Source organism: Anarhichas minor, unplaced genomic scaffold (genome assembly GCF_050575085.1).
Source record: "Anarhichas minor isolate MPS153535 unplaced genomic scaffold, ASM5057508v1 ptg000079l, whole genome shotgun sequence".
In the NCBI taxonomy this organism is placed as follows: domain Eukaryota; kingdom Metazoa; phylum Chordata; class Actinopteri; order Perciformes; family Anarhichadidae; genus Anarhichas; species Anarhichas minor.
In genome coordinates this window covers 2,746,523-2,763,003 of record NW_027466525.1, presented here as the reverse complement: position 1 = coordinate 2,763,003, position 16,481 = coordinate 2,746,523, and the positions used below count along the sequence as shown (strand labels likewise).

The 16,481-nt window shown below is 42.4% G+C and overlaps 1 protein-coding gene across 9 annotated transcripts in view; it reads right to left on the bottom strand.

The window, feature by feature from the left end:
• Positions 1-210: 210 nt before the first annotated feature.
• Positions 211-16,481, bottom strand: part of dgkb (diacylglycerol kinase, beta) — a 60,193-nt gene continuing 43,922 nt past the window's right edge. For all 9 annotated transcript variants that reach the window (XM_076081191.1, XM_076081183.1, XM_076081187.1 and 6 more), the window contains 5 exons: positions 9,897-9,987; positions 8,400-8,595; positions 3,084-3,204; positions 2,634-2,694; positions 211-318 (listed from right to left, as the gene is read on the bottom strand). In XM_076081191.1, the coding sequence (XP_075937306.1) occupies positions 211-318; positions 2,634-2,694; positions 3,084-3,204; positions 8,400-8,595; positions 9,897-9,987 (577 nt within the window). The remainder of the gene's footprint in view (positions 319-2,633; positions 2,695-3,083; positions 3,205-8,399; positions 8,596-9,896; positions 9,988-16,481) is intronic.

Sequence of the window (16,481 nt, the reverse complement as noted above, 5' to 3'; positions counted from 1 at the left end):
TCCTAAACACACCTCGTTCCGCTTTAAATAAGGGCTTCTCAGTGACGTCTCCACGCTGCCGGCGATACACACTGAACCTACAGTTTGCTACTTTGCTCTGGGCTGTCAACAGGCATCAAAGACCCCCCTTCACGAACGGGCCGAGTGATGATCAACTTGTGGGCCGCTGCCCCACAGGTGCTTGTGAGGATTTGAAAGGTCTTGAACCCGTCAGTCTTTGCCCTCAGTGCGCGTTCGCCTGATGACGGAGGAGAAGAAGCTTCGGCATTGCGGCGGTCCAATCAGCATGGGGGCCTGGTTCTTGTGGACGATCTCAATCTGGTGTCGGAGAGAGAAGCGAAGAAGCTGAGATTAAGTTGCTGCATTACGGTACAAAGTCTAAAGAGTGCATTAAACCAACCTCTGTCTGTCCGTCTGCTAGCTAGTGGTAGTAGCTAGCTAGCTAGCTAGCGCACCCCTTCGATTACTTTGGGCATCTAAATGGTTACTTTCTCACCTGAAAAATGAACTACTTTTAAAAAAGCTTAAAAACTGTTTTTTGGGGGAAGTAAAGGATGATAAGGTGGCGATGCAAAGCAAAGTAATAGCAATTCTGCTACAAAACTTCAGTAAGGAAAGGACGCAATGTGGAAGCGCCCAAATTCAAACAAAGCGTTTCATTTTACCCATTGGTATCTACCCACAGAACGTATTTCAGGCATGCATCCACAACAATGGGTCCATATGGGTTCTTGTCAAATGGGGCCCGTTTGGTCCTTAATGTGACAAAACTTTGAGAATCCCTGGGGTTCACGTCTCTGAATTAATGGAAACATTATGCTGGATTATGATAAAGTAGTCTTTATGGGTATAAAATCTGACAAGATCCTGTTTCCCAACAATGATGCCATTTCTGCTGAAGGTTGAAATTGTAGATCAATGGAACAACAAATATCAACCATCAAGGGTTTTCATATCAAGCACATAGTTCATGATACTGTTGCACTGAGAGTCTAAACGCAGTAATGAGGAGAGGAAATGCTACCATCTGCATTAAAAGGGACCACGTTCACTTCAAAGGAAAGCTGCCATTTATTGTACTTGCACTCTGACTCAGTAGTAATTACCAGCTTTCGTTGGCTTTCTGCCATCATTAAACGTGATTGAGTTTGATGTTTCTGATGTGCATTACAAAATACAAAAAAATGATAACCTTTTTAAGGAAAACACTGGTCACATGAGGATCTAAAAGAATACCTGAAATACATTTGGAGGATAACCGAGCTCCGTTTTAAATATGCAACATCAAGCATTTATATACCAAGAGCCCCAGTTACAGAGCAATGCGGCTCTTCGAAATTAAAAACAATTACAATAAATTATCTATTTATTCCTCTCCCTCTTGCCATCAAAAATCAGCCAAACTAAGGAAACTAAGTGGGTTTTATATTTAATATTTGAAGTATTTTTTTTAAACCAGAATTTCAGTTTGCAGCAGGTTCTTAAGACCCAGTTATCAAAGAGACAGTGATACATGTCATGTGTCACTTCGAAATGCAAATGGTTGAACGGTGTTGAATATGTTATGCACGCCAAGGAACCGAGACGCATTTGCATAGTTGTTGTTGTTAATAATTAGTGGGTTAACATCCCATTTGAACTGTGGTGTTTTTATATGGATTTAAGAGGTCGACTGATTCAAATTCAGCTCCGACAAACAGTATGAATAACTCGCCGTGGAAATCATTGCAGCACAATTATGGATCGTCAGATCCTAACTTTGCTGCGTGGAGTTGTGCCAGCAGACACAAGAGCACTTACAGGCTACTCGTTTTGTCATGCACTGTTTTTCTTTAGCTTTGCCTGAGCAATCCATATGTAAATCTCAGCAGCACTTCATCTGCAGCGGTGCTGTAATTAAAACTAAACACAACCCTAATCAACGCAAACTGAGGAATTTCATTTTCGAAAAAATGAACAACTTGGACGGAGGGCAAACACTCGTCGGAGCACATGTTTGAGACGCAGACGGTAAGCAAATTAGGAGAAGGAAGACTTGCATCATAACATATTTGTGATAAATTACTGCACGAAGCAATGATCTATGGGACAAATGGAAAGAACAGATACGGCACCAGATGCCAAGTTTATCGCATCCGTCTTATTTTAAAACTGCTCCTGAATGTGAGCAAAATCCAGCATTAACATCAAAACAATATAGTCAATTATAGTGCATTGCCCCATAGAACTAAAGTCATGTAAGTTAACATCAAGCCTTTAAATCATAAGACGTATATTAAAAACTCTGAAGTGATTGTCATGTTTGTAAAGGTTCTTGCTGGAGGCCACACAGGTCAGTCTTCTGCTGAGGTTAAAAAAAAATAGTAATAAAATAATTAACTTCACCTGAGGTCACCAAACTTCACCTATTAAACAAATTACATTTGAAACGGCACAATTTTGCTGCTATTGCAATAATTCTAATGGAATAAATACCAGCTGAAAACCTAGTATTTTTGCTGCAGCGGTGTAGTGAAGTATACTCAGTACACCCCCACATCGACAGTATACATGTGTAACGGATCACACTTGTGACGACGCACAACATGGAAGATGGGTGTCGTCAAAGATGCTAGAAACCTTTAATGACTTACCGTGCAGGGAGTCTGCATCCAAGGCTCCCCATCAATCTGCATGGGGAGGGATTTACTGGTTCTGCCAGTGAAGAAAACATGTTACAATTAAACTTTGTGAAAAATAATAAAAACCTAAATTCTTAAAGTGTTGCACCAGGTAACTTAATGTTCAGCTAACAGGTAGTCTAATGCCGTCTAATATTTCAATGCTTAAATATGTAAGACAATCAATCGAGATAATTTGTTTTTATTAATTCTCTTGTTTCTTCACTTTGTTCAAAAATAACTTTGACCTATAAATAGCCTGAATTATTATTATTAAACAGACTTTTTTGTAGGACTTTTTCATCTCCAGGCCAAAGGATTGTTGATTGTTACCCAATGCTAACAAATTCTAGCAAAGATGCCAACAAGAAAGACAACCAATCATGACTGAATAAGTGAGTCGCGGTCCAGCTGAACGCTGACCTGATGGTGACGGAGGAGCACTGTGCCAGGCGCCTCCCAGCGCTCTTCAGGCCGGTGTAGATCTGACCCATCTCCATGGCTCCTTCCAGCCCCACCACCTCCAGCAGCTGGTCAGACAGCTCTAAGACACAAAGAACAGATCTGTAAATAAACGTGAAGTCAGATGAACCAGACCTGCAGCGGTCATGGAGGCAAAACTCGAGAACTAGCTGTGGTTACGTAACGGCTGCTGTTGTGGCCAAAATATGAAAAGGAAAAACGCCACAACATTTGTTCTGATTGATTGAAAGTCTTGAAATCTGGTGAGGACAAAGTTTGGGCAAGTATCTAACAGTACAACTTTGATATTTTTACATCAAATGAAAAATACACTTCTGTCCCTAGTCAAAGTCAGGTTTTAATTTCACATATAATCCTTGATATTAGGTTCAAAGATACCAAATTGTGGTCCTTATAGTTTTTAATGGTACAGCCATTACCTTGTCATACTATATTTAGGGGGCATAGGAGTACTATTCTTTCCAAAAATATAATTGCAGTAGCAGAAAGTAGCCCCATGTGCCCAAAGAATAGATATAGAATGATAAAAACTAAATATTCAGCCAATTGGTTTGGCCAATTTTTGAATTTTCTCCAGATTTGTGCTGAGGAAAACCCAGAGATCACTTCCACAAAAGAGAATTACAAATTTCCGTTGCAGGCTCAAATGGGTTAATATCTACAACCTAGAAAAATGAGAAAATTCTAGTACGCTTGTTACTGTAAGCAAGAATAAAGTGCCTTAAAAGTAAAATCATGTCGGTAGCTTTGCAGGGTTTCATACAGGTACATAATGCTACATAAATGTTATCTGAAAACAGAGTTCCACAGTGAGGGAGAGGAGGAGTGAGGGATGAAGAGAATGCATGAAGAAAGTGAGGTTCAAATAAAAAGAACATGACGTGATGTTCCTCACTTCAGAAACATTTGACATTCACAGGGGGAAAAAGAAAGAAGAGAAAAGGCAACAAGAACAACAAGCTACAAACGAAACAGCAATTAATTAGATTGCACCGGCAATGCAGAGCAATCTTGTGATATTATAATTATTAATTCCTCTTCTGTTTTGCAGTTATGAGCATTGATTTTGCCCCAGCTGGAAGCCCAGTGTCACGCCGGGCCCATCTGTTCCAGGGGCCCGCTCTGCCTCCGACTCTCCATCGACTCGTCCCTCCACAAATTAAGAAGCTGCTGCCTCGCTGCTGGGAGCACACAGATACTAATTGAAATCCAAGACCCACTTTTAGACGCTCGGTGCGTGTGAGCAAAGTTAGCTCGCTGTCACCGACGCCGCTCCATCGCCGTCGTGTTTATCTTGAGCCGCGTGGGTTTCCTGAAGGAGTGTCGTGGGTAATGTTGCTGTTCTCGTGAGGTGTTGTTGTCGCCGCCGAGCTGTGGTGTTCAGCTGTCACCATGCTGATGGACACGCGTCCGTCCCTATCCTGTGAGTGCAGTGCTTTCCAGGGTCGGCGCGGAGGAGTGTGTGTACATGCCCAGCAGGTTGACCCGCTGACACTGGGCTTTAAAGCCCCCCATTGTGACTTCTCACGTTAACGCAAACGACTCACACGGGCCCGTGCTGACACGCGTGATGGACCATGGCGATAAGGATTCCTTATTGCCCCGGGCTACAAAGATCCAGTATTCCCAAGAAAGACCATAGAGCCTCTCTGCTAAATAAAACAAGGTCAACCAGGTGTGTTCAACCAGATGTTTAATAAAAACACAAAAACACATGTTTGACCTGCATGTTTTGGGTAAAACCATTAACTTCGAGATGACCTGAGAATTTTTAAACCAATCCTGACAATACAACTATATTTGGGTCTGAAAATGTTTGTGTAAGAGCTACCTGGACTCAAATAGAGTATGAGAACTGTGAGAACTGTTAGCTTAGCATAAAGTCTGGAAGCAAAGGGGGAAAATATGCCTACCAACACGCCCTCAATACTAAACATGTCTAAAGCAGACAAAAAATAAACATAAAAGAAAGAAATAGTAGTCCACATAACCCCCCGAAAAACAACAAATTGTTATTTTGACTCCTCCGTTTGTAAATATGTCAAACTATTCCTGTTTGTCTTGTTTTAACCAAAACCTGAGACACCAAATATAAATGGGGAAAGAAATCTTATTTTAGCTCAACAAATTACAGACACATTTCAATAAGTGAAAGCCAGATTTCATATGATTTACTGGTGACTCTTCATTTTGAATCACCAACCATTATTTATTTTATTAGAGCTGCGAATGAAACCTGGAACAATAATCAAAAGGGGACTCTGCCAAATTTAGAAGAAAGCCATCATGTTTACTTCCTAGAGACAGACTGGGAGAGAAATGGAGTCACCTCACTGTTTACACAAGAAGGATGAAATATTAACACACAAGCAGCCTGAGGCCAAATATAAACTGAAACACCCCCCCCTTACCCAACCTACAATCAACATTATGTGAAGTGTTGAAGGCAATATTTGACTGCGATAAACAAACAGGCAGTGAAGGTGACAACGCAGAGTAAGAGAGAGAGTCATGTGAGTGAGAGCCCATGTGGGAGATTCACAAAAGCAGCGCCGTGGCTTTAATCTCAGCAGTCACGTCTTCCCGTCAAGAGTGTGGGATAAGAAACGGCGTCCTTGTCACTGTCACACAACTAACTGTCGAGGCCGGTGGCTGCACAGTGACACAGGAGCAGCAGGGAGGGAGCAGAGCAGGACCAGCAGCCGATCAGCTGAAAGTAAAACTAAAGAGGAATGGCGGCGAAGACGAGGAGGAGGAGGGCGTGCGGAGGCCAATCCTCCAGTGAAAGCTTCATGGGGCTTGTCGTGGGGCATCAGTCCCAAGCATCAGCCCCTCCACCCACGCATGGACCCCCTCCCTTCCACCCCTTCCCCTGCAAAAACCTCAGTCCCATTCTAAATAATTCACTCCGCAGCCATTCCCTTCCACCTGAGGGGCTTGTCTCCTGGCGTCACCAGCGGGACGATTTAACAGCTCCCGAAAGGTCAGGTTTTTTTTATCCTGCAGCCACCCTCCACCCACCCATACACACACACACACACACACACACACACAAACAGACACAAAATAATCCCAGCCAACAGTTTGATCCGTGCATCGTGCTCGGCGGTGCCCCCTCTGGGCTAATGCACTCCTGTGTTTACCTCTAAATACGTCGTTCTCTTGATCTGACAAGTAAGGCGGCTCACCTTGAGGGCACCTTCCACAAGGGCATCCATTCACACACACACACACACACACACATCAATAAGGAGGCCCAAACAGACACAGACGTAGTGGCACACGAACACACACTCCCCGCTCACACTAAGTGCCTTTCCAGGTTCAGACAGTAGCCCCCTTTTCGTTTTTAATTCCTGCGGATTGATTTTTATTCAGGAATTAATGGAGTGTTCATTGTAGCAAAGTTGAGCTTTGAATTGATCAACTATCACCCTCACAGTCTGGGCCACACTGCACCTTCACCTAACACTCCCATGTGGGAAGTTACAAGCATCCCAGCATGCAGCAGCACTTGTAAAAAGATAGTCTGTTTTGTTTTGGTTGATAATATATATTATTTCCACTTTCTTAAGCTGCCTCACCGGCCCTGCTGTAATTAACAGTACTTTACAACACAGAACACCTTTTCTTTCATCAGGCACAGGGTACATTAAATGCTGCTACTGTATATTAGGGACTAATTATCCATATATTGACAGATTCTAACAAGCTTTTACTTTGAAGGTGCAACAGCTTCTGAAATCCAAAGGAAACAAAAAAAGGGAATCTCATCAGGAAAAACTAGATCACTAGACATGTTGTGACCAGTGAAGTCTCAAAAGGATCACGAGCAGCCATGTCTGGAAATCCCCACTGACTCGCCATGTTTCAGACCACACACTGATTGGAACATCCACTTCATCCCCGAGTAAAAAAAAAACACCTTCTCACCATGAAACCTAAAACTCATCAACTGAGCGGACAGGAGTTAGACATGATGGGAAATAAATGGTTACGGTTGGGCATCAACCCCCGAGGCTAGAGGAAATGCCAGGGGCACCAACGTTACCAGGATAAGTCCTCTGGGGACCATGAAAGCCTGTGATGAATTCCATAGCAAGCTCAAAATGAATCTCTACTCCTTTTGACTAGTATTACCATACTTTCAATACTTGTGTACTGCTAATAGTTGTTTTTTGCATGGTGATATTAGTACCTTTACATACTGGATTGGAATACTTCTTCTACAACGATTCTGGATATTTCTTCCTTTTTATAATATGCCCTTCAAGTGGCTCACATCATTTCAACAGTTATCACAGAGCAGCTGACTCCTTCTACTTCGTTCATTCATATATTCCCATTGACGGGCTTCCTTTTGACGTAAATGGATTCAGGGGAATGCCTAACACCCCCCACTCAGTCCGCTCCTATTAACTGAGCCTGTCCACTGGAGCCTACACAAACCATTAATACACAAGTGACAGTTCCAAACAGTGACATGATTGTACCTCTTCTTCGCAAACAAAACCTGCTAGCTATGATTCACCTTGTCATCGGTGAAATATTCATGCACTCTGGAAAAGTTTGGTCGAAAGTTTAGGCTTTGATCTGTCTGATAGGAGCAAGGACACAGACTGTCTGATGTGGGCTTCAGGCGAAAGAGCCTCCCTACACTATTTGACGTTCGGCATTATCCAATAACGTAAACAAACAATGATCTACAGCAGATGCAGGGCTTTGAAAGTGCTGATTTGCCAATTACCTCCCTGTGTGTTGAACTTTCTGCCTTTTAAACACACATCTTTAAAAAGGTTTTGTGTTTAAAAGAAGGTGAAGAGTTTACAGGCGTACTAGCGGCTTCGTGAGGCCTGACCTGTGAGCTAAATGCTAACGTCAGCATGGCAACGTCATAATGGCAACGTCATAATGACAACGTTAACTTGGTTTACCATGTAGGTGAGTTTAGCTTTAGCTCAGAAGTCATCAGGGTTTATCCTCTGGGCACCATGAATGTTCAAAAGATTTCATGGCACTCCGTACGGTAGGTATTGAATATAAATAAGTAAAAAGCCAACATTGCCATCCCAAGACCCATGCAGCTAGCGTGGCTAAAAACATAACTCGTAATGGTATTTTCCATTATGTTATATCTCTTTTGGGGTTTTTGGGTTGGCTATATGCTCTAATTGTTTTTTTTTCTGCAGTGACAGCTGGATTAATACCAATGGACAACAGTCATAAATGTATTCACTCTTATGCTGTCAAAGCTACCTTGAACTGCAAACGTGAGCTCCTTGGGGTCGAGCACTGGTGTCCTCTTGTCTTGGCCCTTTTTGCCCCCCTTGCGGTTACCCCTCCTCTTCTTGCTCTCGCCCCAAAGGTTGGAGCCGCCGTGCATGCTGGGAATGTTGAGAATGGCAATGCCTTCCAAGGAGATGCTGCTGAGGTCCAACGTAACACCATCACACTTTTAGAAAGGAGAAAGAAGAAGAGGTAAAACACAAAAATCCAAAGTGACTTATTAGGCACGAAGGTTGAAGTCGGATGCCAGCACTTATTCAAATGCTACCTAGTCTTTAAGTAGAAAAGAGACTTGGTTGTTTATGACCAAATTACGAACTCTAGCTGCAGAATTGTTTTGTCATGTCCTACATCCAGCACTCTTAGCCCAGGAGCCACGTCCCAAACCAAACAGAGACTTTTCACCAGGTGAGAAAGCGCCTGACATGAACAAACGCCTGTTCTGTGCATCTTGTGTGAAAGGGCAACTACGAACAAGGTCCGGACCTGATTCGACAGCCACTATCCCGAGTTCCTATTAAAAAAACCTTCTGCAGAGTAAAATGTCAGAAAATAAGTTTGTTTAACGCAGTTTGAACCTGAACCTAAATCTGTTTTTCTCTTTAAGCCTGAGCCTAAATCTGTATTTCTGTCCAAGCCTAAACTTATATCTGTCTTTCTGAACATTTACTTGTTTCTCCGTCTGATCCTGACCCTGCATCTCCGTTCAAACCCTACTCTCTCTCAGTCTGATTATTCCTCTCTGGCTGAGCCTAAACCTGAATCTGTCTCTTAGGTGATATGCAGACTCAGGATTAGACTGAGTCCTCTCTTTCCATCTCAACCTGAGCCTGCACCTTTATTTGGTGGCTTAACCTGAGTCTTTGTGTAATACCACAATTCCTCTTGTCAATTTGATCTGATTAAGCTGACAAAGGCCAGTAATACTCTAAATAGTAGATTTTATACCAGTATGGATCTTCCTACCTCCTCCAGTACTGTGGGTACTTATCGAGCACTAATTAATGACGACCTCGGCACTCTGTGGATAGCTGTGAGAAGGGGGAAGATGAATTGTAGAGGCACCGTCTTCATTATCACTCAATATCACACACAGCAGGGTCGTGTAGGGCTAATTACCTGTATGTTGAACTGATGTTCAGTGAGAGGCGGGTGGGGAGGTGCACAGATAGCCTTCACACATCAACACTCTGTCTCGGTGAATTTGAAACTAGTACAAATGTGAGCCATTTAAGGAACAAGGGCTGACCAGAACATGTTTTAACAAGCACCATTATTCTTGGCTGAGAGCTTATCTGCATCTATGTGCATATGGTTTTCATCAGAATATTATAATGATAATAGCAGAATGTGCGATTGCTAGGGATTCACACAGCAGAGCACATAAAAGCCGTGACTTTAGTTTCTTTTCCGTTTTCCTTTTCTATAGGGCTAAAAGAATACCAGAACATATGTGGTTTGATTTACCTCAACCTCCAGAAAGTCGTGGAGCTTCTTACACGTGGCCGAAAAGGTTTCCGAAGTGCCGAACTCAAAGTACCACAGCTTATTCTTTGTTCTGAAAGAAAACAAGACAACAGGAACTGCAAAGGGATCAAGACTAGAGAGGAAACATAGAGGAGTGTTTTCCCCACATCAAAATCTGAAGCGTGTACAGTCGTAGCATCTCTTCTTCTCTTCTATCTCCAATCCCTTATATGCTGAGCTCGTGAAAAACAGTCCACTCTGTAAAGGTGTGTTTGATTCATCCTTGAAGAGAGGATCCTCTGAAACTACACAGGAAATACACCTCTAATGTTTACCGCTGACCAAAATCACATAGTCATTAATCTCCGAAGAATGCATAATGTGGCTCATTAATCACATATTGAAGCATAATGATGAATCTAAAGCCAGTTAAAGGAGGCATCTGAGGGAGCACATGGGGTCGCTAGTGGGTACCCATGCCCAGCATTAGGGCCCAGTGAGGGGTGTAAGAGGGTAATCTAACTGCCCCTGCAATTAACGGAGGACTGGGGTGCTGCTCTCCGGGCTTCCTGCAGCACACACACTCCCACCGCTAAGGCTGATGATCAATGACCTCGCAGGGGTGAGTCACCATCTGTCCGCATGCTGCTATGGTACATTATATTCTCATGACTACACTAATAAAATGTCTTTTTTTTTGTATCGGCGTATTGATTATTTGTTGCACCCGTTGTATTATATTGTTTTTATTTGTTATTAGTTGTGTAACGGCGGTCTGTGTATCCTTGAATTCATGCTAATGGTGAAAGACGTCTTACAGTGCCACAAAAATAGAAAAAACGTATTATTATTACTCTAATAATCACGAATAAGCACAATGCATCAATTTAGCTTTAATAATGAAAGGGAACAAGGTTAAAAAGATTCATAATTGGTCACCTGCACAAGTTCAGGCCATTGGGGGAAGTTATGGATTGCATTTTTAACTTGTTTTTATTCGTCCGACGAACCTTTATCCCGAAAAATATCCCATGGTTTAACAGCCATTGTTAAAAAAATACATACTCTCCGTGCAACAAACTGAGGCACATGGCTAATTAGGCACCTTCCTTATTTTCGACCCACCATTCTGCCTCTTATCACTCGTTTCTGCCTCATATTCCTCTTCCTGGTGAGCTGTGACCACACTTTAGGGCCCTACTGATGACAGTAACAATCGCCATTTTCCTTTGTCCCCCGGAGACTGTCCGTTCTAATCTTATTCTATTTCTATGACTCTGCATGATCTGCAGATCCATGCCAGTGCTATCACTAACAGGCCTGCTGTCAAACCTGGCGAGGTTGCATTAGCATCGGGCTAAGCTAAGCTAGGATTGGAACTTAGCTAACAGGGCACCAACAGAGGCCCCCTAAGTAGAGGAGTAAGTAGAGGAGGGAAGAGATTAAAAGCAGAAAATTGAGGAGGGAGAAAGAGCAAAAGCGGTTGTCACGAAAATCACAATGTGCGTCACTAGAAGCAGCATCACAGCGTTGAATCAGCGCCATGCCGTCCCGCGGATCGCAAAAGCCTTTTATTCTTTCCAAGAAACAACAGACAACAACACACAATTCATCAAAAAGCTTCAAGGACGGGAAAAAAAAAAACTACAACAGTGCTGACACGCAGAACTGAACACAGTAAAAAATTGCCTTCTCGTAGATGGAATCAAAGCGCTACAAGAGGAACGTATTAGTATAAGAAGAGTAACAATCACTGAATTATTGATTTCCTCATTAGGACTTTTGTCAGGACCATTTAGCCACTTTATAAATGAGCTTTCATTAGGGTACTTGCAAGGTAGCCCAACTCACAGTTGATTTATAATGTGCAACATGGTCAATAGAAGAGGGATGGGAGCAGAGGGAGGTGGGAAGAGGCAGGAGGGCGACAGGGCCACGCTGAGAGGTTTTCCACAACAACACACCCCTACATCTTCCCCAGCATCATCATCATCATCCTCATCCTCATCCTAATCAGTCAGTAAACTCACTAGTCAAACCCAAGAGAACACATGAACACAGGCCTGGGCAATTTTGCAAACAAACAAATGAAGGTGGCCACTTTGAAAAGCATATTCAAAACGAGTGGTCGGAGAATGAAGCCAGACACGATACAAGGAATGTTCTGGATGCATAGACTCGTTGCTATTGCTGTGTTGAAGCCGAGTTTTACAGCTAAAAAAAGTCAATGTAAATTAATGTGAAAAGGCATGGATTCTCTTCCAGGCGACATAAACTGAGTTGAAGGCGCATCTGTGCTAGTTGACAGTTTCAAAGAAGTAAAAAATCCAATTATCCCAAATGCAGCTACATTCACTTTATGAATGTGAAGAGAGGAAATGAGAAACTAGAAGAAAGCAACACATAACTGCAGTTTGTGGTGGAGATACACATTTGGCAAGCTGTAGGAATCTCCAATGGAACTGTAGGTTGTCGAGTTGCACTGTGGGTAATGTAGGCGTCCGGCTTTTCCAAGGTGTGGAATGAGAATGATAACATCTCTGGTTCTTCTGCATGAATTTTAAATATTTCTTCATGGAAAAACACTGCAGTCTCCGAGCTGCTACGTCAGTCACCTGCTAGGCATTTGTTATGATTTTACTTTGGAGTAGTGTGCAGGATTTAGTGGCATCTAGTGGTGAGGTTGCAGATTGCAACCAACTGAATACCCCTTCGTTTACCTCTCCCTTTCAAAGCGTCTCGGAGAACATCCTGGTGGCCACCAGGTAACGTAAAGATTAGAAAAGGCCCTCGCAAGGGCCAGTGTTTAGTCTGTAGAAACATTGCGGTGCAACATGGTGGACAACGACTCTTAGTTTGAGGTGATCGTACACGAATGAAAACATAGTTATGAATATTATAATAAATTTCTGCCAATAAATCCTACACACTTCCTGTAAGGAATGACCTCGTTCACATTCAAAGCTCTACTAACCACTGTTCCCCTCCCGACATCTGGGTTTTTCAAAGTACAGCAGAACCAAACGACACTAAAGACACACTGTAGGAACAGATACAGTAAGAGACAACATCTGACCGTCCTGTCGATTCCCACCACTTACCCTAACAAGCGCACCATGGCAACAAATCACCTCATGTCCCTGTTCATTAGGTAATTAGGAGCATCCCATTGGCCGGATCAGATTGTCGTTTGTTATCTGCCGACCGATGCTGAACACTGGACTCCTCTGACAGACTGACCGTGAGGAGCGTCTTCTACAGTGGCCAGCGTGTGCATGGATTAATAGGGAGTCCATTTGAGTAAGACGGTACTTTTAAGGTAGATTAGGAGGATTTTACTTTACAGTAAGAGCAATAAATGTGAACATAAAGTGCCTATTTCCATAAACATGTCAGAAGTTCCTTCAATGTGTTCCCTCTGGGAGCGATTTCTGTTTTCAGTAGTAGGTAGGTAGCAGGTTTTCAATCCTCCGAGTAGCCACAATCGGCCTCTGCTGTGATTTTTACCTGCAGTGCATCAATGCAAAGTGTACTGCAATGATAACTTTAGCGGTGTTCATGTAAGATCAGCTGTTGTACTCACAGCTGGCGCACCAAAAGAAAAACAGCGGCTCAGGTTTCCAGCACTACTGAGGTGTCGTTTATTTGCACAAACAAATCATGAAACAAAACTGAAAGAAGAGGACACATACAAACCGTGCGGCCAAGGAAAAAAGGAAAACACAAGCTGCTTTAGAAAAACACCTAACACCGAGAAAAAGAGTCAGGCGAGCAACAGAAAGACAAATGTAGCTCAAACAGACTGAATCGAAACACCCTTGTTCATCAACCCTCCGCTGGTTGGTCAGCTCATATTAAAGGATGTCAGAGGCGATGAGCTTCACTGCAGCGTCGCTGTCCTGAGGCCACAGCACCTTCAGATGCACTCTCTACCGGCCACACTGAACGCCGAGCACAGAGCCATTGATTTTCTTCCCCTCTGACACTTAATCTAACCCACGATGATCTACGACCTTATTTTCACACTAATTTCTTCTTGATCAGAGGTGATAAATATCGCATTGACATAACCAACTCTTTGTGCATTGCATCAATGCACTGTTTTGTTTAACATGACACCGCCTGGAGCGCTCCGACTCCGGCTGGCAGTTTGAGAAATGACCCGAGTTGCATCGTCTTGCCTTCAGAGACGCAGCGAGCGGTTTGAAAAATGTATTTCTGTCTGTTGCACTGCAATGATTCCAAGGTACCTTTTTTTATACTAAAACTACAGATACTGGTATAACATATCCAACATCTTTAGGATCAAATAGAAGTGAACCGATAAGCTTGACGCCTCAGATACGTTTTCTTTTACACATATTTTTGTATTATACAAGTTTTTCTTCAGCAGCCATTTGGTGACAGTGCACATAACGTTATATGGAAAAATTGGCTTTTTTTTAACATTATTCCAGTAATGATTCCAGTAATTGATTTTAACACCTGTGTGTTGTTAAGATGGCTGTTGAACAATTAAAAACAAGTGTTGTAATAATATAAAAGTTGAAGTGAAACAGAATCTCATTTGTGATACTGTCTGGGAACTGTTAAGACACCTGAAATTAACTTAACAAAGCCTCGCTGTTAATTAATGATTTCATATTGTTTACCAGGCTCGGGGTGTTTATCGGAGTTCTGACACCTCCAGCAACACATCTGCAGGGGAAACTTACTTCGATCCTATTTTGTTTCTACAGTGAGAGTGCAACCGAGTCAGGTATCATTCCCCGTTAGCTTTCATTAAACCCGGTATTTGTCAATCATTGACATCACTGACATTCATCCATCTTTGCTCTACGTTGGAGCAGCATGCAGCATGCAGCATGATGAGTGCTAAGGGAAATGCTTTTACAGTTTAGCATACGTGTACTCCAGCTGAAATGATAAATGTCATCGCTGCTTGCTGTCAACAATTGTGTCAAACATGATTTTCATGTTTATTGTTGATATGTCTTTCTGAGAGGTGTTTTGTAAATGCATCAGAGAAACCTCTTGTAGACAAACTTGCAAGGCTATTACATTACATTACAGTCATTTAGCAGACACTTTTATCCAAAGCGACTTACAATTCAGATTCTATCACATTCATACACCGTAGGCACAGCTACGGGAGCAATTCTGGTGTTAAGTGTCTTGCTCAAGGACACATCGACATGCGACTAGCGGAGCCGGGGATCGAACCGCCGATCCTCTGATTGAAGGATCCTCTGATTGAATGACGGCTCTCCACTCAGCCACAGTCGCTAAATGATTATAAACCAAAGACCAGTGGTTTTAGCCGCATTGAAGGGTATGAATCTCAACATTCTTCCATTCTTGACATTTGAAGTTAAATGTGATACACCTGACTAGCCAATTAGCTATTTAGCTCACAAACTGATGTTAGCAGTGCACTTTTTGTTTGGTAGCTCATTCAGCAAGCCAAGGTGCAGTGAAGTGGTAAAAATGCTGACACATTTATTCAATTAGCTTTCGGTCATTACAATGTGATCAAACACAGCAAGTTTTTTCTGCCTCTCAGGTAACATACGTGCCAGGCGGCCAACTATGGGTCTCACAATTTAAGCCAATGTGGAATTACCATAAACTTGCATTCTCTCTAATGTCCACCAGGGGGCGACTCCTCTGGTTGTATAGAAGTCTATGAGAAAATGACTACTTCTCTCTTGATTTATTACCTCAGTAAACATTGTAAACATGAGTTTATGGTCTCAATCTCTAGTTTCAAGTCTTCTTCAATACAGCATGATGTTCATTTAGTACATTATGGTCCATTTAGAGTCAAACAGACCATAAAGCAGGGTATGTTTTAGGGCGGGGCTACCTTGATGATTGATTTGATGACAGGTCGTTGTCACGGCGTTGTCTGGTCTGGGAGTTGTCCATGTTTTAAATAATGTATTATAATGGTAACATTTTAGTTAACCAAGAATGTCTTTTTCAGCATCCGTTTGTACTCAGCTCCATGCTGCCGTGTCACTTCTGGTTGCAAAAAAAACCCCAAGAAGGCGACGGCCAAGATGCCAAACTCGAGGCCTCAAGACAGTCCACAAACAAAATTGTTGACTTCGCGGTTAATACAGCCACTTCTTAGTCTATTACCCTTGCAAATATTTTCTTATAATAACTAATTTGATTGGCAAACACGACTTTCAACCAGGAGACCGGTGTTTGTGTCCCAAACTTGTATGAGTGATGTTTGTGATGTGTTTTTTTCGTATTTTACAATATGTTACGTAGTTTTTTCCTAAACTTCAACAAGTGCTTTTGTTTGACTTCACAACGTTAACCAGTGTTTAAGAGTTGGAATGATATTCAGTGAATCACGAGGGCCGTTTAAATGTATATTTTTAAATCTATTAAAATATCTATTTTCTTCAGTTCATCATTATAAGGGTAAACCTGTAAATTAATTATTTCTTTCATATTGCTCAGCTACTCTATGTATATATGTAGTATGCAGAGTCTTCACTTGAGTTTATGTGGTGTGTGTGTGTGTGTGTGTGTGTGTGTGTGTGTGTGTGTGTGTGTGTTCCCACTGAG